The sequence below is a fragment of the Ahaetulla prasina genome, chromosome 5 (genome assembly GCF_028640845.1).
Source record: "Ahaetulla prasina isolate Xishuangbanna chromosome 5, ASM2864084v1, whole genome shotgun sequence".
Taxonomy (NCBI): Eukaryota; Metazoa; Chordata; class Lepidosauria; order Squamata; family Colubridae; genus Ahaetulla; species Ahaetulla prasina.
In genome coordinates this window covers 20117960-20144566 of record NC_080543.1, presented here as the reverse complement: position 1 = coordinate 20144566, position 26607 = coordinate 20117960, and the positions used below count along the sequence as shown (strand labels likewise).

The window sequence follows — 26607 nt, the reverse complement described above, 5'->3', positions numbered from 1 at the left end:
ATGGAGCTGTTTTGCATCTTCTCCCCAGCTTTACTTTTGATATTTTCTTTGAAATACTCAGCTACAGCCCCGGCTCTTTTCACATTGCCAAAAACATCCAACTGGAGTGATTTCTACATTGCCCAGGTTGGTAATGCTTTGCATGCTTTAATGATTTAGGCTGCAATTCTAGGCGTACATTGGGAAGCCTAAGTCCTACTGAATTTTTCAATTGAACTGGGCTTAACTGTTAGCATAACTGAGAAAGAACAGAATAACAGAGTTGGAAGGGATCTTGGAAGTCTTCTAGTTCAACCCTGTGCTCAAGCAGGAGATCCTATACCATTTCAGACAAAAAGTTGTCCAATCTCTTCTTAAAAACCTCCAGCATTGGAGTACCCACAGCTTCTGGAGGCAAGTTCTCTGCTGATTAATTGTCTAACTGTCAGGACATTTCTCCTTAATTCTAGCTTGCTTCTCTCCTCTATTAATTTCCATTCATTGCTTCTTGTCCTGCCTTCAGATGCTTTGGAAAATAAGTTGACCCACCTCTTCTTTGTGGCAGCCCCAGAAATATTGGAATACCGCTATCATGTCTCCCCTAGTCCTTCTTTTCATTAAACTAGACAAACCTAGTTCCTTCAACTGTTCTTTGTATGTTTTAGCCTCCAGTCACCTAATCGTCCACCTAACATATGCTGAAAATATGTTGTGTAGGTATCAACAGGACTTAATTTAAATGCAGCAGAGTTTTGTTCAAATGTTTTAATAAACAAATTGTCGTTTTTAGATTCTGCCCTATGAAGAAATTAGGGAAGATGTTTTAACCCTTTTTCATTACATGACATTTTTTTAATTCTGCTGTATAAATGAAACTCTGCCTTTCTATCCCAAATGATGGCACCCCTGTCACCATTTAGAAATCTGGGTTTGTTGTTTCCTTTTCCCATACAATTGGGGAAAGCATGCTTTAAATGTCAACAGAGTCTTAAGACTCAGACTGGAAATATAATGGAATCTTGCTTTAAATTTTAAGCATGCCCTTTATGCAACCTGCAACTATATGGATCATTAGAAATGTCAAGTGATTGGAAACTCAAGCTATAATTTCCATAACATGTTAAAAACTTTAAGAAAGCAATTTTGGAAATTGTTAACCTGCCTTAGAATAAGTGTGACTCTAAATGTTAGTAAGGAAGTGGGGGGGATGATCTCTTCCTATTTGCATGTTAAGATGCAAAGCTTTTATGCTTTGGTTTACAATTGTAAATCATAGAATTAATATCACAATATAATAAAGCAAATTTCATCTGTCTCCCTTGTGCACATACACACCAGACACATATGTCTCCTTGACAGAGTGGTGATAGATATTTCAATAATCTTGCAGCTTCCAGATTAACATCTGTTGGCAATTGATAATTTTGAGAGCTGCAAGAAAATCAAGAAAATTCCAAGTTAGAGAAGGCAGTCTAATAATCATGAAATAGCCATGTAACATGCTGAGCCACAATACAGTTGAGTTTTGCAAGTTGTGTAAACCAATCCATTGTGGCTGATGTATGATTATAATTTAATGCATATTGCAAATCCATTGCATCCTTGATTTGTTTAATACATCTTGGTTAAGCAAACCATGGCTTGTTTGATTTGCTACCTCACTAAATGGAGATTGTAAATGCAGAGATTAGAATCATTATTTTAAAAGCAGCAAACTGTCATTTAATTTAACTATATCACATAGGGAAAAACCTATATGTGTATTTCATTTCTCAGTAATATATCCAGTTTAAATTGCTATAGAAGGTATTGTTTTAAAGGCTTCTTAGAATATAATCCTCTGCATCAAAACATCTTCTACAAAGAGAATAAGGAGCTATACAGTTTCCTAGCCACAATAAGCATCTGAACAATTGAAGACAATATTCAGAGCACCAATTCACATAAACATTATATTGAAGATAAAGATGATGATGATGACTTTTATTATACAAAGAATTTAGTAGCTATTGGAATCAATTCAAATCTACTATTCATCTAGGTTTGAATTTTTATTTCTATCTCATTTTGTAAGTTTTGTCTATCTATCTCTCTATCTCTCTATCTCTCTATCTATCTATTATCTACTATTATTGACCTCACCCATTCCTAAGAAGTCTGTAAGGGGCGTGCATAAGAGCACTAACATGCCTACCATCCCTGTCCTATTCTTTCCTTTCGTTATATCCAATTAATATAGTTATTACATACTCATACTCATATATATGCTTATATATTGTATAATTATTTCATGCTTATGCTTATATATATACTGTGTGACAAAATAAATAAATAAATAAATAAATAAATAAATAAATAAATAAATAAATAAATAAATAAATAAATAAATAAATAAATTGTCAAGATTTAGTTTGAGGATTTCACTCTGGAATTTAGTATGGCACTTTCAGGTTGTTTCATTGTAACCTGATTGAAGATTATTTTTAAAGAAGAATACAATCAATTCTGGAATACATTATAGCAGACATGGATCTATACAGTATTTAAATGAGGGCTTCCTAATTTTATGCGAATCTATACATTTGTTTGTGACGTGTAAGAGGACAACTTACTCCTTTAGGTCTCTGCCTTTAGGAATACCTTGAGAAATATTACACACCAAAGGGAAGACACCAAGTTGCAGAAATGATCAGTGGCGGCAATTCCATGACAAAGAAAGTCCAGCAGATGCAAGCTTTCTTTGGCTTACAGGTCACTGGGAAGTTGGACTACAGCACTATGGATATAATAAAGAAGCCGCGATGTGGAGTCCCCGATGTAGCAAACTATCGACTTTTCCCAGGGGAACCTAAGTGGAAGAAAAGGACACTGACTTATAGGTAATGAATTAACAGTCTTGAAATATTTACATTATTTGTTATTCTGCAATTCAGATGCCTTGTGTTCTGCCAGTAGTCTATGCGCTTATAGATTATAGAGGTATTTCAACATTTGCGATTTTGGGGAGGTGAGCAAATCTTTCTTTCACTTATTGGTTACAGAAATGGTATGTGTCTGTACTTAGACCATATAGGATTTTAATATTTCTCCTAAGACAGGGGTCTCCAATTTCTGGGCAGCACAGCTGGAGGTGAGCAGCGGACAAGCAAGCAAAATTGAAACCATCCCCCACCCTCCTGTCCCTGGATAAATTCTCTTCCATGAAACCAGTCATTGATTCCAAAAAGGCTGGGGACCGCGGCCCTAAGCTATGACCATAAGGTGTCAGACTTCACTAACAAAGATACCAACTGATATCTATGGAGAGTCTCAGTCATCTGGGTCATGGTTGTCCCAAAGATGCTTTTTTTTCAAGAGGCAACTGGACTTTCTGTTTTTTCTTTGAAGATGTTTGGCTTCTCATCCAAGAAGCTCATTTGCACTACTCCAGTGACCCTGAGGACGCAGTCAAACCTTCAAGTGGCTTCAAGGACTCTCTAAAGAATGCAAATGACCAGGTACCTGCAAGGAATATAAATCCTTCCATTCCCCATCACCAAGTCGGAGCTGAAGAAGTTTCTTGGATGAAAAGTGCAACATCTGCCAAAAAACCCCAAGAAAATCCAGCTGCCTCTTGAAAAAGCACCGTTGGGATACCAAGAGATGTTTTTTAAAGGAAGTTGCTGATATATTCAGGTGCAAGTTATAAGATGTAAGATACATCCCTTTGACATTTCGAATAGGATGTATTCACATGAAAATATCCCTCTTTCTTACCTTACCTTCTATCTTTCGATGTTTTAAAAGTCTCATATTCAGATAACACAGCACATTGACAGCTACGTTGCTTTGTAGTATGGCATCTGGATATTTATGAGAAGTCAGGAACATCATAATGTGTTGTATATATTCTTTTGAAGTTAATCTAATGCTGAGAGTTAATTTGGTCTAGTGGCCAAGGCACCAGGCTAGAAACCAGAATGTAAGTCCTCATCTTATCTTTAGGCATGAAAGCCAGCTGGGTGACTCCAGGCTAGTTACTGTCTCTCAATCCAACCCACCTCACAAAGTTGTTGCAGTCGGGAAAATAGGAGGAAGAAAATGTGTTGAATATGTTTGCTGCCTTGAGTTATTTATAAAAATAATAAAGGCAAGATAAAAATAAATAAAATAAAAGACATCTCTGAACCCTATGTTTACATTTTGTTTCTCGTGACAACTATAGCGGCCAAGTCATGTTCAAAATTACAATATCAACATTCATGCTATATTTTGAATCCCTGCCCAAAACGGGATGTGAATGGGATGTAACTGGTTTTCTTTAAAGAAATTATTCTAAACCAAGATATTCTAAACCAGGGGTCTCCAACCTTGGTCCCTTTAAGACTTGTGGACTTCAACTCCCAGAGTCCCTCAGCCAGCAAAGCTTTGCTGGCTGAGGAACTCTGGGAGTTGAAGTCCACAAGTCTTAAAGGGACCAAGGTTGGAGACCCCTGTTCTAAACCAAACTGAATTAAGATTCAAAGCCACATTTAGTGTGATTTACAGAAACAGGTGGTCCTGTAGCAACCAAAATTGAGACTAGCAACTCAGTTGTTAAGCAAAGCAGTCACTAAATAAAACTACAAATGGTTGCTAACTAGACAGTAGATAAGTGAAAACTACCTGTAATCATTTTAGAGATATATATTATTGGGATAATCATGTACATAATAATATGTAGGAAAAATATAAAGATTGCTGACTCAGAATGCTGTGACTTTTTATAGAGTTTGCATTGTTTTGTTTTTATTGCTTTGTTGGGTTTTCTGTTTGTATGCTACTTAGATTGGTAATTGCAATATAGCTGATTGTGTAAATTATTTATTTTAAAATAAATAAATACAAAAACACATTATATTTTATCACATGATATTAATTTTAAAATGCTTTTATGCTACCCAAAAAGGCTCAAGCCAGTAAGATAGAATAGGGAAGACATGCATAAAGTTGGACAGCATGTTCTAGCTCTGAATCTTGGTTTATATATGAAAGTCTTTAGATAATTATAAATTGCTTTCTCCCTTAATAGTACTCGGCTCACAGGATCAACGTGAGGATAAAGTGGAATGACATTTAATGTAACCTGCCTTGAATCCCCTCTCAATATGCATGTAGTAAATAAAAGAAGTACCTTCAGCACTTTGAACTTTTCCAGTGGCAACAAATTTTAAACTTAAGTCTAAATCTTTCGTTAAGTGAAATGCAACGTAGCAGTTCAGTTTCCAAATTTAAAAGTTAAAATGCAACTTAGAGTTATTCCGGATGAAAAGTTCCTCAAACTACAAATCAAGTAATACAGTTCAATTTTCTTTCTTCTCCTTCTTGATGGGATTTTTGTGGGATAAAAAAACCCACCATCAAATGGGTAGGAAAAAATGAGAACTACAAGTGGGAGATGATGAAAATTAAACACAGCATAAAAGCTAAGACTGAGATCAGATAACTGCTCAATAAAAGTTTTGGGGGGAAGTATATTCTGCAATATATAGGGGACATGGTGGCTCAGTGGCTAAGACACTGAGCCTGTCAATCGAAAGATCGGCAGTTCAACTGTTTGAATCCCTAGTGCCGCGTAATGGGGTGAGCTCCTGTTACTTGTCCCTGCTTCTACCAACCTAGCAGTTCGAAAGCACCTAAAAAATGCAAGTAGAAAAAATAGGGACCATCTTTGGTGGGAAGGTAACAACGTTCCGTGCGACTTTGGTGTTTAGTTATGCCAGCCACATGACCATGGAAACGCCTTCGGACAGCGCTGGCTCTTCGGCTTTGAAACGGAGATGAGCATCGCCCCCTAGAGTCAGGAATGGCTAGCACATATGTGCAAGGGGAACTTTTATCTTTACCTTTATATTCTGCAATCTTAGATCTTCCAGAAAGGCTGTATGTTGCAAATGTTGAATTTCCCCACCAAAGGAAAAGAGAAATGGCTATCTTAGAATGGAAACTGAATCTAAGAACATCACTCATGAGTAGGGGGTGGGACAATAAGACCTCCAAGGTTCCTTCCAACTCTGTTATTCTGTTATTCATTCTTGGATGTGGAACATTGAAGTCTGAATGTGATTCTGGTAGAGTTTGAGAGGAAGCGAGCTAAATCTGATAGATGTCCAGATTAAATGTCATCCAGCTTGCCAAATAAACACATAAAGCAGTAATTTCTGTATCTGGTAGAAGTTGCATTTAAAAAAAATATAGACAAAAATTGAAAAAGAAAAAAGAACAGTTTTTTTCTGTTCCTCAAGATCCATTGACAAGCCTATAGGTGGACTGTTTCTACGATTTATGATCTCCGCATGAGAGCATTTAATCTTTACTAACTCCATCCTGAATGTATTTGTTTCAGTTGAGTGTGCATTACATTCAATTTTCTTCGGACTGACACTATCAGAATGACTGATTCAACAAATAACTCACAAATAACTGGAGCACCATCTAGAGGTTGCTTGAAACTATCACTGCAAACTATCATAAATAATTATATGGCTTTAAACTATAAACTACTGTTTATGGGGTTTTCCATCTATTAATTTTAGAGTGTTCCCATGCAATAATGTTTCCATAGATTTTTTTTATCATCCCCATTTCTTTTCAAAATAAACAATACAGTTAATCCTCAATTTACGACCACAATTGAGCCCACAATTTCTGTTGCTAAACGAAACAATTGTTAAGTGCCTTTTGCCCCATTTGCGAATGTTCTTGCCATAGTTGTTAAGTGAATCACTGCAGTTGTTAAGTTAGTATGGTAGCTGTTAAGTGAAGCTAGCTTCCCCATTGACTGCTGCTTGTCAGAAGGTCACAAAAGGTGACCCTGGTCATAAAAAAGTCATAAATCACATTTTTTAGTGCTGCTATAGCTTTGAACAATCACTAAACGAACTGTTGTAAGTCGCGGAGTACCTGTAAATCTGTGTTCCATAGATGAAAATAAGAGTTTTTTCTTCTCTGCCCTTTCCTTTTGTTATCATCACGCCTGATGACGAATTCTGAATATCTCAAGAATTTGCACTTCTAAATAAAAACAATGCCTTGATATCCATTTTGGCTTTTTGCTCTAAGGACCAACATAGCTACGATTGCTTTATAACTGCTTCACATATTCTGAAACTTTTTTCCCTATCTGGCTGCATACTGTCTCACTCCCATCTTTTCATAGGTACATCCAGAAGTGTGCTGTTAAGGGCTGGAAATCAAGAGTTCAGGCAAACATCTCAGTCTCAGTCATCCAAGTCTTCCTAAAAGTGCTTTTACAAGAGGGAACTGGACTATCTTGTTTTTCTTTGAAGATGTTTTGTTTCTGATCCAAGAAGCTTCTTCAATCCTCAAAGAAAAACAAGAAAATCCAGTTGCCTCTTGAAAAAAGCATCTTTGGGACAAGAGTTCAGGCAGTTCAAACGAATGAATAGGTTTATTGCAAGCTTAAGCACTTTACAAGAATCTGAACTACTAACAGTCAAAGCGAATTGGTGGTAGATAAGAGTAAATGGAATTCAAGGTGGGCTGGACTTATGTCTCTTGTTGGGTGTAAAGGGACTCGAGACTGATGACATGTTTGACCCAGTGGTGGGTTGTCCCTGGTTCGGACCAGTTCTATAGAACTGGTAGTAAAATCAGCAGGAGGCTCCGCCCACTGACCCAAATGTCATCAAAACTCACCTGCACATGCACAGAAGCTTCTGCGCATGTGCAGAAGAGCGCGCATGTGGGCACGATGCGAACCGTTAGTAAAGGTAAGTAGAACTCACCCCTGGTTTGACACCCCCCCACCCCTTCAGGCTCAGCCTGGTCATTTCCTACATGTGCCTTCTTCTCCACAGAATAAAAAAATACACCTCTAGCCTAACCCAGGCAGAAGTTGACAAGGCTGTAGAGATGGGTCTGAGAACATGGAGTGCTGCTGCCCCCTTGAGCTTCATCAAGGCAAAAACAGGAGAAGCAGATATCATGATATCATTTGAAAACGGAGGTAACTGGTGTTAGTAATATCTGTCATACTGAATTGCAAATATTTGCCTTTATTCTTAACAGGCTAAGTTTATATTGGGAAAGAGCTGACACCATTTTCAAAATAATGCGATTACTCAATTTATAAGCCTCTTTGGGTTGGAAGATCCCCATGTGAGTATGGATGAGATGAATATGGGGTATAGAATAGAATAGATAGAATAGAATTTTTTATTGGCCAAGTATGATTGGACACACAAGGAATTTGTCTTGGTGCAATTGCTCTCAGTGTACATAAAAGAAAAGATACGTTCATCAAGTTACAACACTTACAACACAAATGATAGTCAATATATCAATATAAATCATAAGGATTGCCAGCAACAAAGTTACAGTCATACAATCATAAGTGGAAAGAGATTGGTGATGGGAACGATGAGAAGATTAATAGTAGTGCAGATTTAGTAAATAGTTTGACAGTGTTGAGGGAATTATTTGTTTAGCAGAGTGATGGCCTTCGGGAAAAAACTGTTCTTGTGTCTAGTTGTTTGGTGTGCAGTGCTCTGTAGCGTTGGTATCAGGAGACACTTCCATCTGTTGCAAAAAATAAATAAAAAACCATGATGGGCTCTATTTCTTGTGATATTTAAAGAATGGTAAATACATGTCAGTTTGGCAATAGGAAAGGAAAAAGCACTTATGCTTCTTAGCCAAAAGCTCAGGGGTGTCAAACTCGATTTCATTGAGGGCTGCATCAGGGTTGTGCTTGACCTCGGGGGGCGGGGGTGCATGGCTAGGGTGGGAATGGCCAGCTCAGTGTCATTACAGTCAGGGGCGCTCTGGTGGCTCGAGCACTCTGCCAGCGAAAATGGGTTCCTGAGCTCCCTTTTCAGCTGCCATGGCCTCTTGCAACCCTTTGCCAGTGAAAACGGAACTCCATTTTCACTGGCAGAGGGTTGTAGGAGGTCATAGCAACTGAAAACGGAGCTCGGGAGCCCATTTTCGCTGGCAGAAGTACCACGGGCCAGATGTAAGTACCCTGCGGGGCAGATCCAGGCCCCAGACCTTGAGTCTGACACCCATGCAATAGCTGCTAAGGTGCAGGGGAGGTAGAGATACAGAAAAATATACTGTAAGTAGAAGATGGTGGTGGGGGGAATTTATCTGGCTCCTATTTTGATAAGAATCTATCAAATTTCACACTTTTAAATCAATTTGTAAAGTGCTACTTGGTAGCCCTTTGAAATATACAGATAATCCTTGACTTACAACCACAGTTGGAGCTGGAATTTCCATTGCAAACTGTTGCAGTTGTAAAGTCATGTGACCAGATTTCATTTCATGATCATTTTTACTACCGCCATTAAGTGAATCACCATGTGATCATAAGGTGAATCCAGCTTCCCAAATTCAGTTTGCCTGTCTGAAGCCAGCTGGGAAGGTTGGGAATCATGATCAGGTGACCACAAGATGGTGCAACTGCAGTGCCCAAATTCTGATCACATGACCGTGGAGATGGTCAGAACTTCAAGGATGGGCTGTAGGCCATTTTTTCCAGAGCATTATAACTTCAAACTGTTGTTAAACAAAAAGTTGTAAGTCCAGGAGTACCTGTATTAATTCTGCTATACAGGTAGTCCTCGACTTATGGCCACAATTGAGCTCAAAATTTCCATTGTTAAGTGAGATGTGTGTTGAGTTTTGCCCCATTTTACAACCTTTGTTGCCACAGTTGTTAAGTGAATCACAATCCGTTGCTAAGTTAGTAACCCAGTTGTTAAGCCTATCGGGCCTCCCAATTGACTTTGCTTGTCAGAAGGTCGCAAAAGGGGATCATGTGACCCCGGGACACTGCAACCGTCATAAGTACATGCCAGTTGCTAAGCATCTGAATTTTGATCACGTGACCATAGGGGATGCTACTAAGGTCGTAAGTGTGAAAAATGGTCGTAAGTCACTTTTTTCAGCATCGTACTAACTTTGAACAGTCACTAAATAAACAGCTGAAAGTCGAGGACTAACTTTACAGGGAGCCAAACAAAAAATTTCAACACAACTATGTGTGTTACGAGGAAGGGCCTATGCTATTTCAGATGATATGCCGAAGCTTCTGTTCTGATTCACTAAATGCTAGCGGTAAAAAAAACAAAAAACCTTAAAGCCAAATTCATCCTAATTTATTTAGGATTGCCTTAAAAAGGAAATGGCTATTTGGTCTTTGTATCGAGTCACTGGTTTATTTGGTAGCAATTCCACAGTCACTGCCAAGTTCCATGGAACCTCTTCCATTAATAGAATTCTAGCATACTAAGAATAGAAAAACGCCATGCAGTTTGGAGTATATTCTAATTCTTTGATTATTCTAAGGTTCCGTTTTGTTTTTATATTCTGATAGACCACGGGGACTCCTACCCATTTGATGGGCCACGGGGCACCTTAGCCCACGCTTTTGCACCCGGGGAAGGACTGGGTGGAGACACTCATTTTGACAATGCAGAGAAGTGGACGATGGGGATGAATGGTAGGCATGAAACGATACACTAATCTGAAAATACTTTGAAAAGGCAATTTTTTTTTTAAATTTACATTTATATCCCGCCCTTCTCCGAAGACTCAGGGCGGCTTACAGTGTATAAGGCAATAGTCTCATTCTATTTGTATATTTACAAAGTCAACTTATTGCCCCCCCAACAATCTGGGTCCTCATTTTACCTACCTTATAAAGGATGGAAGGCTGAATCAACCTCGGGCCGGGCTTGAACCTGCAGTAATTGCAGGCTACTGTGTTCTAATAACAGGCTACTAACAGCCTGAGCTATTACGGCCCTTTGTTCAAAACCAATCATCTGTATAAATAAATATGCAAGCGACCATAAGTGAACTGAAAAATGATGTATCTTGATCCTTAAGTCACAGGAAAACAACTATGTATTCAGTGGTGGGATTCAAATAATTTAGCAACCAGTTCTCTGCCCTAATGACTGGCTGGGTGGGTGTGGCCATAGTGGGCGTGACCAGGGATGTGTGACAGGCAGTACTCAGCCTCCTGCACCCCCTGGGAGCAAAAATGGGCCACAGGGCGTGCTGCCCCCATTGTGCCCTGTTTTGGGCCTAGTAGGCCTCCCTGCAGCCTCCTGGGAGCAAAAACTGGCCACGGGTGGGCTGCGCTGCACCCCCCTGCACCCCATTTTGGCCCTAGTATGACTCCCTGCACTTACCTGGGAGCCAAAATGGGGTGTGTGGGGACTTCTGGAAGGGGCGGGGAGGGGAGGGGCCAGTCAGTAATTTAACATCCAGTTCAGCTGAAGTGGTGCGAACCAGTTGAATCCCACCACTGTTAATGTATTGCAATGCACAGAGTTTAGTTCAACTGGAATAAAGTTTGCTTTTCAGTAGATTCAATAGGTTAGTTCTTCCTTGATTTCTAGATACTTCCCGACCCTGGAAGATCAGGACTATCAATTCCTTATAGGTGAATGGGGTTTAGCAATCCCCTTAACATATTGGCTTGTATTTCATGTATAAAAAGTCTCAAGAGCTACATTTTATGAAAAAACAACTAAATTGCATGAACATTGGTGCTCTCTGAGCTTGGTTGTTTTCTTGCAGACATTTTGTTACCCAAACCAGTGGTGGGTTCTAACTGGTGTTACCACCGGTTCGCTTCATGCATGCACTTTGCACATGATCGGCGCACGTGTGCTCGCTTCACTCACACACATGACAAACTTGCGCTTCACGCAAGTGCATTGAATTGCTGAACAGCTGAGGCATTGCAATCTGCTCTGCCGCGCCTTTCAGCTGGGCTTAAAATGAAGGAATAAAGATAGGTATAGCCCAGGGGCAGGCGGGAGGGCCCATATGACGATCAGAGCAAACTGGTTCGCTGTCACATCAACAACTCCACTACTGGCTCTCCCGAACCAGGAAGAACCAGTAGCAATCCACCACTGACCCAAACTAGATGACATGCAAGCTTAGAGAGCACCCAGGACCTCTCATTTTAACCCTGAGCTGCAAATGTTCTTTTTTTTTTTTATTGGTAACAATGACTTAACAATCTTTCTTAGTTTCTTTTTTTCAAAGAATGAGAAAATCCTGTGAAAATAGCATAGAATTTCATTTCTTTTGTAAATTTGAAGTCTTAAATTGCTGTTGTTGTTGGTAGTCAATCATGCTAAGCATGGAAGGAAAGCTCTAAATGAAAAGTAATTAATTAATTAAAGTTAACTCAGTTGTTCCAAAAAGACAGGAAATATCTGTTTTCATATTTATTAGATAGTCCACCATCCACCTCTGTTTGTACAATGGCATCATGTTCAAATCGTTTTGCTTTATCACACATATACTGCAGAATATTGTAGCTGGAAACTGTATCACCAAACTATTATAGGACAATAAAATTATGAATTTTGGCCCTTAGCACTTAACTCAAGTGATCCCTTGTTATCACAATCATTAGCAAAAAATCCAAAAAAGCTATAGCTATTATTAATATTAACATTGTATTTTGTTATTATATAGGATTCAACTTATTTACTGTTGCTGCTCATGAATTTGGTCATGCATTGGGCCTTGCCCATTCTACCGATCCATCATCTTTGATGTATCCAACCTACAAATATCAACATCCTTTTGGTTTCCGACTCCCCAAGGATGATGTGAAAGGGATTCAGGCATTATATGGTAACACATATTGCTTTTTCTTTTGAAGTTTCCCTCTTAACATTTTAAATTCTTTAGATTTAAAGATTTACTTCCTTACAACTAGTCCTTTTTTTTAGTAATTCATGCAAAACATTTGCTTTCTTTATTTATGCAGTGCTGTCTCCATTTTATAAAGTAGGATGTATTAATATTAGTTGAAATAAATTCTCTAATCTGGCTATGGTTAATTAACATTTACTGATCATTACCTGATGTCATCATACTAAACTTTAGAAAAGAATATGTTTAATTCAGGGTTGAACTGTGGGGCCCTTGGGCTGTTGTTTACTGTTAGCTTGTTTGTCTGAGTGCTGTAAACAACAGCCCAATGAAATACCATGCCTATTCCCACCAACACTGACAGGGCAAGCTAATCTATATATATATAAAAGGACCAAAGACCTACATATAAAAGGATATATATATATATATATATTTGTTTTCTGAGGTTTTCACGGGTGTTTGTATATAGGTCTTTGGTTGTTCGGGTTTTCTCCCGTGTAAAATTGGAAGTGTCTTGGCGACGTTTCGACGAAGTCTCATTCGTCATCTTCAGGCTTCAGCTTCGTGCTTCGTCGAATGAGACTTCGTCGAAACGTCGCCAAGACACTTCCAATTTTACACGGAGAAAACCCGAACAACTAAAGACCTATAGAACACTGAAATCTCAGAAAACAAATATATATATATATTTGTTTTCTGAGGTTTTCACGGTGTTTGTATATAGGTCTTTGGTTGTTCGGGTTTTCTCCGTGTAAAATTGGAAGTGTCTTGGCGGCGTTTCGTGAAGTCTCGTTGAAACGCCGCCAAGACACTTCCAATTTTGCACGGGAGAAAACCCGAACAACCAAAGACATATATATATATATATATATATATATATATATATATATATATATATATATATATATATATATATATATATATATACACACACACACACACACACAATCCAGCATAACTCTGGAACGACTTGAGCAGTTTCAACCAACTTGGTACCCAGATGACTTACTCTCTGCAAAAAAAAATACTGTGGGGGTAAGACAACCCTAACACCCTTCGGGGGGCGGGGTGTCTGTCTGTGTGTGTCTGTGTCTGTGTTCCAGCTCTGGAACACCTAGGCTGCTGAAATGAAAAGGAATGAATTATATCTATAGTGTCAAATCACAGTACTTTTGACAGTGATAGTTTGCATTTTGTATTAAAACGTATCTATTCTTTCGAGCAGGACTGGCTTAATAGGCTTAATAGGTTTTTTTTAAAATATTAAATATGGATTTTATTGGGGTTTATTTTATATTTTTATATTTTATATTTTGTATTGTATTTTAAATTTAGGCTATTGGAATAAGTTTTTTAAATAGTGTTTTTATTGAAATGTATCGTATTATTTTATTTGCCTGTTCACCGCCCTGAGTCCTTCAGGAGAAGGGCGGTATAAAAATTAAATTATTATTATTATTATTATTATTATTATTATTATTATTATTATTATTATTATTATTATTCAAGTTCTGTTGTGCCTTAAAATGGCTTCTAATGTACATCACAATGGAGTTGCCATGGTAACGGCTTCACAATACTCCACAAGGGGGCTCCCTCTGGTAAGGAGGATTGATTCTTAACAAACAAACAAACAAACGGAAGCCCTCAGCTTCAAGCAAAGAGGACAAGTTGTCGGGGGAGGTGCCTGCTAATGCAGATAATCACCTCAAAAGCTGTTTCCTGTAGAATTTTTCCCAGGCTGTTAGCCAGGGCAATTAGGCCTCTAATTCTCACCACAGTGAGTGATGGCTTTTCCTGTCTAATACAGGGTTGGGATAAATAAATACCTGGGCAATGCTGGGTTATCAGCTAGTAATATATAAAACGAGAGCAAATCCCATTTCCCAGTAGCACTGATGATGTTACCCAGCTTGGTAATGAAACATCTGGAAGAAAGCAACCAAGCTCTGGGAGCACCAATGACTCCATACTAAATTATGGCTGTTCAGAAACCACAACTGGATGAGTTCAACCAACTTCCTAGCTCAAATTCAGGCACATACCTGCATTTATTAACCACCCTATGCTGAACAGTTTTTCAACTTCATCTCCAGCCCACCTTTTCTATTATTATTATGCTTTTAAAAATCCCATAATGCACTCACTTAACATGTGCATGTTGCAATGGTTTATATATTTACTTTTTGACATATTGTTTTGGAAGCAAGAGGTTCCATTTGGCAACCTGAGAGCCACGATATGTGAGGTGATTTGGGAAAATGAGCAGAACTTTTTTGTTTCATCTTGATTTCTTCAGGAGTTTGTGGAAAGATTCTCTATTCTGGTCTAAGCTTGATTTTTTTTCCCCTTCATACATGATTTGTGTTTTAAAATGGTGAAAAACTCTGCTTTTAAGATTTTCAGCAGTTGCATCCAAGGGGGCTCCAGATATTACAAAGATCTCCAGACACATTGGAGAGGTATGGTTAAAAGATAAAAATGGCGGCCAGAATAGTATGATTGAAACTCTACCTGTTTTTTATGTATGCCGCAGGTAGACCTTTGATCATATCATCATGGCTGCCATCTTGACTTTCTTTTCAATAACTCCATGGACACCCAACCACAGTTCTGGGGATTCAGATTACCTACAACTACTGCAGAGCTCATGTTGAAACATTATTTTCATTTCCCCCCTTTCCTATAAATAGTGTTAACAATTAATATCCCTTATCAAGTATACATTTTGCCATACATTCTGGAACTGAAGAGATTTGGTCTGGCTTGAAATATATTTCGGTCTTTTTAATGGAACTGGATTTTGCACTTTTTTTAATGAGAACTATTCATCAAATCAGACCCAAAAGCCACCCATCATTTAACTATAGTTTTACAACCTTAAAGTAGAACATGCATTTCTAGAAATATCCCAACATTTCCAGTAAAATTGTCTCCCATTAGAATACACTCCAATTATTAGAATATTAGGCATTGGTAACTTTTGGACACCAATTCAAGAAATCAAATAAAATCTGAAATTCCAAAGTCCAGGACTCTTTTCAATGATAACATTCCCAAAAACTAATCTTGTGCAAAAATGCTGGAATTTTGTTTCAGATTTATGCTATTAAATGAGAAAGTTGCTAAATCCATTTGGCAATCTCCTGACAATTCAAGAGATTAACATATACCGTAGATTTGATATATTGATATATAATCTAATATAAATTCTACTATCATCCATCTTATGTATTGGAAGCCACCTTATGTATTGGGCCTTCAAACCTGCCACATTTACTACTGTGGGAAATTGGGAGGAGGGATTGTGTAGAGCATGGGAAATATATATAGTCCTAATAACATTCCTTTCACAGAGAGTCAAGGACATCTTGTCTTGCACCTGGGAGGTTGGAAACTGGGAGGTATCTCCAGTTGGGACAATGCCCTGATTGGACCATGTGATGGACTTGTGGGTGTTGGGCAGGGACTTGAACTTTCTTTTGGCTGGGGAAAATCCTGGAAGCTTTCAGATTCGGGTTTCCCCAGATGTGCCAATTTGACATTCCTAATAAAATGTAACTTTGAGGGAATCCAAGCCTTGGAGTTTTTTTTCACTAGGGGTATTACTTTGAACCCTGGCACTATCCATTTATCCATCTATCCATCTATCCATCCAACTATCCAACCATCCATCCATCCATCCATCCATCTATACATCCATCCATCCATCTATACATCTATACATACATACATAGATCTATCTATATAATCTACCTACCTACCTATCCATCCATTCATCCATCCATCTAAATTTGGAGGACCACAAATATGAATGTGTATGCAATACACATATCAGCTACATACCGTATTAGTCTTACAATGAGTTTTCACTCCTAATTCAAAGAGAATTATCATCTTCTAGGGCCGAGGGAATTTGGATCCCGAAAGCCTCAGGTGTCACGTCAACCTTTGTCCAAACTACCAACCCCATATAATCCCGAACTTTGTGACTCCAAATTTTCATTCGATGCTGTGACAATGCTGGGGAAAGAGTTACTTTTCTTCAAAGACAGGTAAGTGTCTTTCTTTATCCAAGTTCCCAGTGACAGTAGAATATTGTCCATTTTATTTCTAGAAGAGGAATACACTCCTGGTTTTTTTAGGAAGGCCAGTTTCTAGCTATATGAACCCAACGTAGCCATTTAGGCTCAAATTCCCTTTTTGGGAATAAAGGCAACATCCCCTTTGACAAGATTGTTTCCCACGCAACTCTTGGTTCTGAAAAAAAAAAACACCATCTAGAAATTCCCTCTTTTTGCTTCCTGCTCTGGAATGACTCAATGATTTTGCCATTAAGCCTGACTTCTTTGATAGAGAAAAAGGAGAGGGGTATACAATGACTCACATAAAGATTTTTTTCTGTGCTGCCTATTCTCACACTTCTAGGCCAGAGGTGGGACTCACTTACCTTACCTACTGGTTCACAAATGCGAATGCACGCACGTCTGGGCAGGTAGGCAGAGCCTCCCGCCGTCGCCGCTACTGGTTTGTGCGATCCGGCGAGAACCAGCTGAATCCCACCACTGTTCTAGGCAGCTTAAGTAAAACATCAATAAAATACAAAATCAAGCCTTTAAAAAACAGTCAATGCTATTAACAAAAACTGTAATTAAAAACGGTTGTTACAGAGTACATCCCCCCTGAAGAGTATTGTTTTCACCATTTTGCAAAAGGCCATCAGCATATCTATCTTGGGCAGGTAAATTGATTCAGAGAGGGGGGGGCTATTGCTGAGAATATCATTCTTTGGGTCTCAGCCCCCAATCGATATCAGGCTGGATCCTGGAAAATCCTCTCCTTACTAGATTGTTTAGGGCAGATAGATTCTATCTGAAGAAGACAATTCACAGAGGTGTTGTCGTGTCCCACTCCTCCGCTGACGGCCGGGTCAGGGAAATCCGAATCAGGCTTGCCTCTGCAGCTCTGCCCAAAGTCCTAGCAAAGTCCTCAGAGCAGGCAGGAGACCAGTAAGTTACTTCAGCAAGATAAGTTCGACTTTTGCCTGACTCAGAGACTGCCAGAAAGCAGATCCTTTATATAGGCCATGGGGTGTGGCTCCATGACTCAGCACTCATTAAGGCCTGCCCCTCCCTTCCTTCTGTTGCCTCCGCCTATCCAGCCTTCTGATGCGAGGGTCACACCAATCAGCAGCTGTTAGAATAAACCTCCTCAGGCTCACATGCTGTGGAGGAGGGGGAGGGGTCTAGCTGCTCCGTTTGCCTGGGCATGGAGTCAGGGCTGGGGCCGGGAGATGCTCCTTCTTCTGCAGTTTGTGTGGGCATGGAGCCAGGACTTGGGCCGGGAGGCATACATTCCTCAGTGTTCGGGAGCAGGTAAGAAGGCCCCGGCTGCTCTGAGGGCGGGCAAGACACAACAGGTGTTTGTAGGTAAGCAGCAGTCCCTTGGCTCAGAAGTCTATTATCAGTCAAGGCTGGGTCCTGCAGGACAAGTGTCATTCAACTGACCAGCAAATACTGGTCAGCAAATGGGTCAACACATTCTATGCCAAGGGTATCAAACTGGATTTCTTTGAAGGTCAGACAGCACTGTAGTGCTCCTCCAAGCGCCAGGGGGGAGACGGCCTGGATGGTCTCCTGCAGCACTTTGCCAGCCAAAACAGTCCATTTTGACTGGTGGAGTGCTGCAGGAGGCTACCCAGGCTGAAAACGGGCCACGGGGGGGGCACACACGCCCCTCTATGCTCTATTTTGGCTACCGGAGGCACTTCGGACTTCCATTGCTATTTCCAGGCCAGCCCCACATGCCAGATTTAGGCACCCTGCAGGCCAGATCTGGGCCTTATGTTTGACACCCCTGTTCTAGGCCTTCTTCAGCTTTGTGACCTGTTCAAGCGCAGCCCTGCACAAGGCAAATTGCAATAGTCTAAATAAGAGGGTACAAGAGTATGGATTATTGTCTTTGGTGTCTCTGGTCCAGCAAAATGTTCAGTTTGTAGAAGATACCATGATCATTTTGTGTGTGTGTGTGTGTGTGTGTGTAGAGATGTGGGTGGATGGGTTCTGGTGCAATGTTAGGAAAATAAAGAGAAAACAATCCCAGCCCCTATTTTTCTCTGAATTTCAATAAAGGTCTTGGGGGGGCAGGGGCAAGGAAATTACTCTTACCTGAATTTTTCTGTTATTTTTCATCTCTCTAATTTCCCACCCCTCTTTTTAAACCAAGACAATAGATATAAAATTCTGCCTTAATACAACCAAATTAGAATTAGAACATCTTTGTTTTTGTTGGTTTTGCTTGCTTTTATTTTATTTTGGGATCTGCTTTGCAACCAAAAATACTGATTGGACTTATCTTCTACCAGTGAATAGAAATCCTAACTTCCCAGCATTAAAACTTCCTTCAAAATAAAGAGTAGGCAACAGATTGCTTATGAACACCATATCCTCCCAGACACTTCCTTTCCAGACTTCTTATTTTTCCTCAATTTTTAATAGATATGAGGGGTGGATGTTGACCTCATGCAGTTTCCTCAGTAACATTTTTAGAAGGGGTTTGCCATTGCCTCCTTCTTCCTGGTGCTGACACAGAATGACTGGCCCAAATTCACCCAGCTAGGCTTGTGCGTAAAGCAGAAGTAGAATTCTGGTTTCAGTGCCACATATACTGTATGTACAAAGAGGGGGGGGGGGGGTTAGGGGACAGAACTTGAAATGCATGGTTGCATCTATCACATTGGTCTTTTGGCTTCTTTCTGGATGCCCCTAATTTGCATGTTGGTTAGCTAGGTGGTAAATGTGTGTTTGTGATTGATCAAGCTCAACATAGCACCTGTTTTATGAATAAGCAAGCTTCCCATACAGCAGGAGTGTCAAACTTGATTTCATTGAGGGCTGCAACAGGGTTGTGTTTGACCTTGGTGGGACCGGCGGGGTCATGGCCGGGGGGATCATGGCCAGCTCAATGCCACTCATGTCAGGGGCACCTGTGGAGGCCTGAGTGCTCTGCCAGCAAAAACAGGCTCCTGAGCTCCGTTTCCAGCTGTGACAGCCTCCTGCAACCCTCTGCCAGCGAAAATAGAGCTGGCTAGGGCTGCACACAGCCCTTCCGAGCTCCGTTTTCACTGGCAGAGGTACCATGCACCAGTCATTCGCTGTTTCCAGGGCGGCCTCACGGGCCAGATCTAAGCACTGTGTGGGCTGGATCCAGCCCACGGGCCTTGAGTTTGACACCCCTGCCATAGAGTTATTTTGCAAGCTCATTACCATGTCCTCTCAAAAGTCCCAGGGTATGTTTGCTGTGTAATAAACATCCTCTTTTCTTCTCCTTATATTTGTCCCTCTCAACAGATACTTCTGGAGAAGGCAGGCTCAACTCACAAGCCACGTGCAACCACTCAGCATTACCAGCTCTTTCCCTCAGCTCATGTCAAATGTGGATGCAGCCTACGAAATAGCTGAGAGAGGCATTGCTTTTTTTTTCAAGGGTCGGTCAGTTTTGAAAACATTCGGAGTTGTTTTCTTAGGAAACTGTTCAGTAAATGCGTATTCATCATTTGTGTAATGGTAACCTTTAACCAAGGTTCAAGTTTACCTTAAAATCAGTCTTGCCTGAAAGACTGCTATTAACTGCCCCATATAATTACCGGGCCTGTACCAGCAGTTGCTCTTGTTCCATCACAAGCAGGAGGCATTGCATCTCCTTGATGGATTATGTTCAATTTAGTCAATCATCTAACGCAGAGGTCTCCAACCTTGGTCCCTTTAAGACTTATGGACTTCAACTCTCAGAGTCCCTCAGCCAGCAAAGCTCTGGGAGTTGAAGTCCACAAGTCTTAAAGGGACCAAGGTTGGAGACCCCTGATCTAACGCTACATAATTTTGAAGGAGGTTCTGGAGAAAAAGTGTCAATAATGATGAAGACTGCTGTTTTGCAGCAATCTACACCCAGATTAACCCCAAGATTAACACTAGGTCAGGGGTCTCAAACTTAAGGCCTACAGGCCAGATCTGGCCCAGTGGGTGCTTAGATCTGGCCCACAGGGCCGCCCTGCAAACAGCAAAGGCCCAGCTTCCCAAGCTCAATTTTCAGCTGCGACTGCCTCCTGCAACCCTCTGCCAGTGAAAATAGAGCCCAGGAGGCCACATGCGGCCCTGCTGGGCTGTGTTTTCACTAGCAGAGGGCTTCAGGAGGCCGTCGCAGCCAAAACCTGAACCCGGGAGGGCCGCATGCAACCTGCAGGACATCAAGCTGGCCACACCCACCCTGGCCACACCTACCCCAGCCATGCCCCACCCCCAGGTCAAACACAACCCTGATGTAGCCCTCAATGAAATTGAGTTTGACACCTCTGCACTAGAGTGTTAAGAGTGTTAACTAGGCTGTTAATCAAGCAGTAAAGAATACCCCAATCAAGGAACTAGCAACTCAGACAAACAATTGAACAGTAAACAACAGCCTAACCAAGGAACTATGAAGAAGAAAACAGTACCTCCACCAAACCTGACAGAGCAAGCTTTTTGCATATAAACCGAGAGAAAAGCCCTACTCCTTTCAAGCTTTGATGGTGTTACTGAGTTCAGTAATGAAACAACTGCAAGGATACAGCCAAGCTCAGAGAGTACCAAAGAGCCCACTGTATTTTCATGCCCTTTTACTATTATGTTTGGCCACACAGTCAGCCAGACACTTAGGCTGGATTTGATATTTTTGCCTGCTTCGCGAGTCTTTCCCAAGGAGCTGGACTAGGCAGGGGCTATGGTCTGATGATATTAAAGGTATCATTGCAAAACGTAAGCTGCATAAACAGAGGGAGAGAATCAAGATCACCTGAAGTGTTAGTACCACTTTATAATGCCTTGGTAAGGCCACACTTGGAATTCTGCAGCCAGTTTTGGTCACCATGATGTAAAAAAGATATGGAGACTCTAGAAAGAGTGCAGAGAAGAGCAACAAAGATGATTAGGGAACTGGAGGCTAAAACATGAAGAACTGCTGCAGGAACTGGGTATGTCTAATTTAATGAAAAGAAGGACTAGTGGAGACATGATAGCAGTGGTCCAATATCCCAGGGGCTGCCACAAAGAAGTGGGAGTCTATCTGTTCTCCAAAGCACCTGAGGGCAGGACAAAAAGCAATGGGTGGAAACTAATCAAGGAGAGAAGCAACTTAGAACTAAGAAGAAATTTCCTGACAGTTAGAATCAGTGGAATAACTTGCCTCCAGAAGTCATAAATGCTCCAACACTGGAAGTTTTTAAGAAGAGATTGGATAACCATTTGTCTAAAGTGGCATAGGGTTTCCTGCCTAAGCAGAGGGTTGGACTAGAAGACCTCCAAGGTCCCTTCCAACTCTGTTTTTTTATTCTATTCTATTCTATTATTATTATTCTACTTTGCATCATTAGTTGAAGTTAATTAGTGTGAAATTTATAAAAATTAAAACTGTGGCTTAGAAGAGGAGGTGGCCCCTAACATCTACACCAAATGGCACAATTGCTACTCTATTTTTAACATCTGGCAATAGCTCCATGAAAGTTTTGGTTTTGTTCAGACTGAGTCAAAAATTGTGAAAACCAGACAATGGCAGGCGATCACACAGGTCTGAATTGATTCCAGACCAGTGAAGCAGCAAGCTCTGTGTGGAAGTGCTTGAGGATATCCTATTTAACAGATTAACAAAGTTGGAAGGGACCTTATAGGTCATCCAGTCCAACCCCCTGCTCAAGCAGGAGTCCCTACACCATTTCTGACAAATGGCAGTCCAATCATTTCTTGAAAGTCTCAAGTGATGAAGCTCCCACAACTTCCGAAGGCAACTTTTGTTCCATTGGTTGATTGTTCTCACTGTCAGAAAGTTCCTCCTATATTTCTAGGTTGAATCTCTCCTTGGTCAGTTTCCATCCATTATTCCTTGTCTGGCCTCTAGGTGCTTTGGAAAAGAGCTTGACCCCCTCCTCTCTGTGACAGCCCCTCAAGTATTAGAAGATGGCTATCATGTCTCCTCTGGTCCTTCTCTTCACTAGACTAGCCATGCCTAGTTCATGTAACTGTTCTTCATATGTTTTAGTCTTCAGTCCCCTAATCATCCTAGTTGCTCTTCTCTGCACTCTTTCTAGAGTCTCAACATCTTTTTTATAGTGTGGTGACCAAAACTGGATACAGTACTCTAGGTATGGTCTTACTAGGGCTTTATAGAATGGTATTAGTACCTCACTTGATCTTGATTGTATCTCTCTGTTAATGCAATTTAGGATTGTGTTGGCTTTTTTAGCTGCCGCTGCACACTGCTGGCTCATATTTACCTGTTTGTCCACTAAGTCTCCTAGACTTAGTCACTGCTATTAAGCCTGGTTTTCCCCAGTTTATATGTTTCCTTTTGTTCTTTCTTACCTAAATGTAAGACTTTACTTTTCTCTACATTGAATTTCATTTTGTTAGATAGGGCCCAGTGTTCAAGTCTGTCAAGATCCACCTGGATCTTGAGCCTATCTTCTAGGGTGTTAGCTATTCCTGCCAGCTTAGTATCATCTGCAAATTTGGTGAGTTCCCCTTCTATTCCCTCTTCTAAGTCATTTTATGAAGATATTGAAGAGTACAGGGCCTAAGACGAAACCTTGTAACACCCCATTAAACATTAGAAATTCAAATTACTAGTGCAAGGTTATGTAAGGTCATTTTATTTATTTATGTATTTATTTTTGCCAGGTCCTCATTATTGGACAACCCACGGTTTCCACATGCAGGGCCCTCCTCGGTCTATTGCAGATTTTGGATTTTCTAGAAATGTGCTACACATAGATGCAGCTGTCTACCTGAGAGATGAAAAGAAGACCCTCTTCTTTGTAGAAGACGAATTTTACAGGTTTATTGTCTTCTAATAAAAATAGGTTTTAAATAATCATGAAATGCCATTCCTTGGTGCTGAATGAGGGACCAAAGGGGAAAATATTTTCTTGTTCATAGTACTTGAATATTGCCTCAGCCAGTAAAATAGATACCCTGCATCTATTTAGCCAATACAGAGGTGTGACTATACCCTTAATTACATAACTTTTATATTTCTCATTGTGATAAGATAGTTTCTTTCCTGACATGCCTTGAAATTTCTTCTTTCTTTATCAGTTTACAAATGGGAAAGATACATAAATGTCAAATACAGATTTTCTTTCATGAATCAAATTGAAACTGGTATCAGGCCTGGAACCTGGAGTGATATAGATAGATAGATAGATAGATAGATAGATAGATAGATAGATAGATAGATAGATAGATAGATAGATAGATAGATAGATAGATAGATAGATAGACAGACAGACAGAGAGATAGATATCATGAGTGATATATAGTCATAATAACATTCCTTTCTCAGAGAGTCAAGGACAACTTGCCCTGGAAAGCTGGAACTGGGAGGCATTTCCAGTTGGGATGGTGCTTTGATTGGACCATGTGATGGACTTGTGGGTGTTGGGCAAAGACTTAAACTTTCCTTTGGGTGGGGAAAACCTGGAAGCTTTCAGATTTGGGTTTTCCCAGATATGCCAATATGACATCTCTAATAAAATGTAACTTTGAGGAAACTCAAGCCTCAGAGTTCTCTTTTGTTGGGAGTGTTATTTTGAACCCTGACATTAACCCGAATGTCCTGACAACTGGATTTCTCCTGGATTAATTACTTACAAACTGGGCAATCCACTTTTTCCTGTTCTCATTTCTTGCCAGGAAATATGTCAAGATAGCATAGGAACATGATTTTAATCGATGAAATTTTCATTCAGTAGCATTTAAAAGCCTGGCTCTAGTAAGCAAATATTGATGTATATAATTAGTTCCTTTTGCAAGTCATACATATCTTCCACTTTAATTAAACATGATGTCCAAAGAAATGGACAGGTGATGCCATGAATGGACAAATACAGGGCACCACATATCTAAATAAGATTAGTGAAAATAAAATTAAGATCTATGCAACTCAAAAAAGATAAAAGTAAATATTTCCTTCATATACACATACATATTTGATGTAATTCTCTGCTTGGAGATATGTTAATGACCATTGACTTAGATGCTATTGTCACAAGTTGTGCACCATTTGGATTCAAAGTGTGTATATTTAGAAAAAAAGGCAAAGATATAATTAGAAAAAAGACTTAATTTAACCCTGTGATATTGCAAGAATGACAGCTAAATTAATTCAACTCTTAGGTAATACTTTTTTCAAAACGTTACATCTATACATAGAACTTCTTTATGTTCCTTTTATGTTTCCTTTTATGTTCCTTTATGTTCCTTCTTTATGTTCCTTTTTTTCAAGCTACGATGAAACTAAACGGAAGATGGACAAAGACTTTCCAAAGACCATTGAGGATGAATTTTCAGGAATTAATGGTCGAATAGATGCTGCTGTAGAAGTTAATGGTAAGTATTTTTTCTATCATGTGATTTGTTTCAAGCATGTTTTTAAAGCATTCTTGTTAAAAGCTCTTGCCGTTTAATTTTTCTGAATGTTTTTGATTTTTGAATCATACTTTCTTTAGTTATCACATTGACTCTAAAATACATATTTTCCCCATCCTCCTTTTATTCATGATATGATGCTGTAGAGTAAGTAGGTCAACAGATCAAACTCGATTTAGTTATTTGACTGGGGGGGGGGGGACTTAAAAATGGATTTCTTACTCCCAAGGCAATACGCTGGTTCTTATTAGTGATTGGAACTCCAAGTCCAAGAATTGCCCATGCTAATTGGGATTGATTGATGATTCATTCATTCACTCATTCATTCATCATTTATTCATTTAATGAATGTATACAATAGTGGCCAAAATTATGGAAACCTTTTGGGGAAAGTGTATTTTTGAAGTTTGATGGTTAATAACACCACTTTTTTTTTTGGAGTTTCAAGATAATCATATTTCACTGCTGGAATGGCCTGGGAATAGCCCAGACCTTAACCCAATTGAAAAATCTATGGAACCGACTAAAGAAACATCAGTCAGAAGCCACCCAGCAATAAAACCCAGTTAATAGAAGAAATCATTCAATCTTGGTTTCACATTATAACAGCTGCAAAACTATAAAACTTGGTTCACTCCATGGGAAGACATTGTAAGGCCATAATTCATGCTAAAGATTACCCAACTAAGTATTAACTAACGTGATAATTTTTAAATATCTTGTTTTTTCTACGTGTTTCACTTTTCTTCTTTATAATGTAACTGCTATTCTAATAGCAAATCCTTCATAAAAGTGATTGCATTGCATTCTTGATTAAATTATCTTTCCATTGATATATAATTTTATGGTACTACTCCAAAAAACAAAAGTGGTGTTATTAGCTAGTTTTAGAAAATACATTTTTCCCAAAAGGTTTCCACAATTTTGACCACTATTGTAGGTGTCCTGACTTACAAAAGACCTACAATTAAGCAAATAGTAAGTTATTGTGGAATATGTGGAAAAGGAGAGAGAGAGAATGAGAAATGTACAACTAACCAATGTAACGAAAATATTCAGAACAAGACCAAAACAAAAAAAAAAACAATAGAAGGGGGCTCCAAAATCACTTTTCAGTAGTTTCCCAAATGACATATTCTGTCCCAACACAACTGACACTCCATCGAAGGAGGCTGATGGAGCAGCAAAATATGCCTTTAATGTAGTTAACTTCTTTTAGTATGCGACTGTATATTCCTTTATAAAATAAAAAGGACTAAATAGAGTTTGTAGATTGAAATATCATGGACCAGTATTGTATAATCTATGATAGATTGGCTATATTCAGAGCCTAATAACAATAGGCATTTCTTTGAATCCTTCTCTTCCTTTTTTTTTTCTTCTTTTCCTTTTTTTAGGATTCCTTTACTTCTTTTCAGGCCCCAAAGCCTATAAATATGACAGAGAAAAGGAAGATGTGGTTAACATTGTGAAATCCAGCTCTTGGGTGGGTTGCTGA

The 26607-nt window shown here is 39.5% G+C and overlaps 1 protein-coding gene across 1 annotated transcript; it reads left to right on the top strand.

Moving 5' to 3' along the window:
• Positions 1-26607, top strand: MMP20 (matrix metallopeptidase 20). Its single transcript, XM_058185582.1, has 10 exons — positions 1-126; positions 2614-2858; positions 7818-7966; positions 10340-10465; positions 12469-12630; positions 16559-16709; positions 20004-20140; positions 23361-23517; positions 24967-25070; positions 26507-26607. Exons 1-10 carry the CDS (start codon positions 1-3, stop codon positions 26605-26607), a joined length of 1458 nt encoding a protein of 485 aa, XP_058041565.1.

What these genes read in the sequence shown, in the direction of transcription:
- MMP20 (XM_058185582.1), top strand. Translation starts at nt 1, where the DNA reads ATGGAGCTGTTTTGCATCTTCTCCCCAGCTTTACTTTTGATATTTTCT. An exon ending in AGGGATTCAGGCATTATATG is followed by an intron (nt 12,631 to 16,558) that starts GTAACACATATT and finishes ATCATCTTCTAG; the next exon opens with GGCCGAGGGAATTTGGATCC. An exon ending in CATTGCTTTTTTTTTCAAGG is followed by an intron (nt 20,141 to 23,360) that starts GTCGGTCAGTTT and finishes TATTTTTGCCAG; the next exon opens with GTCCTCATTATTGGACAACC.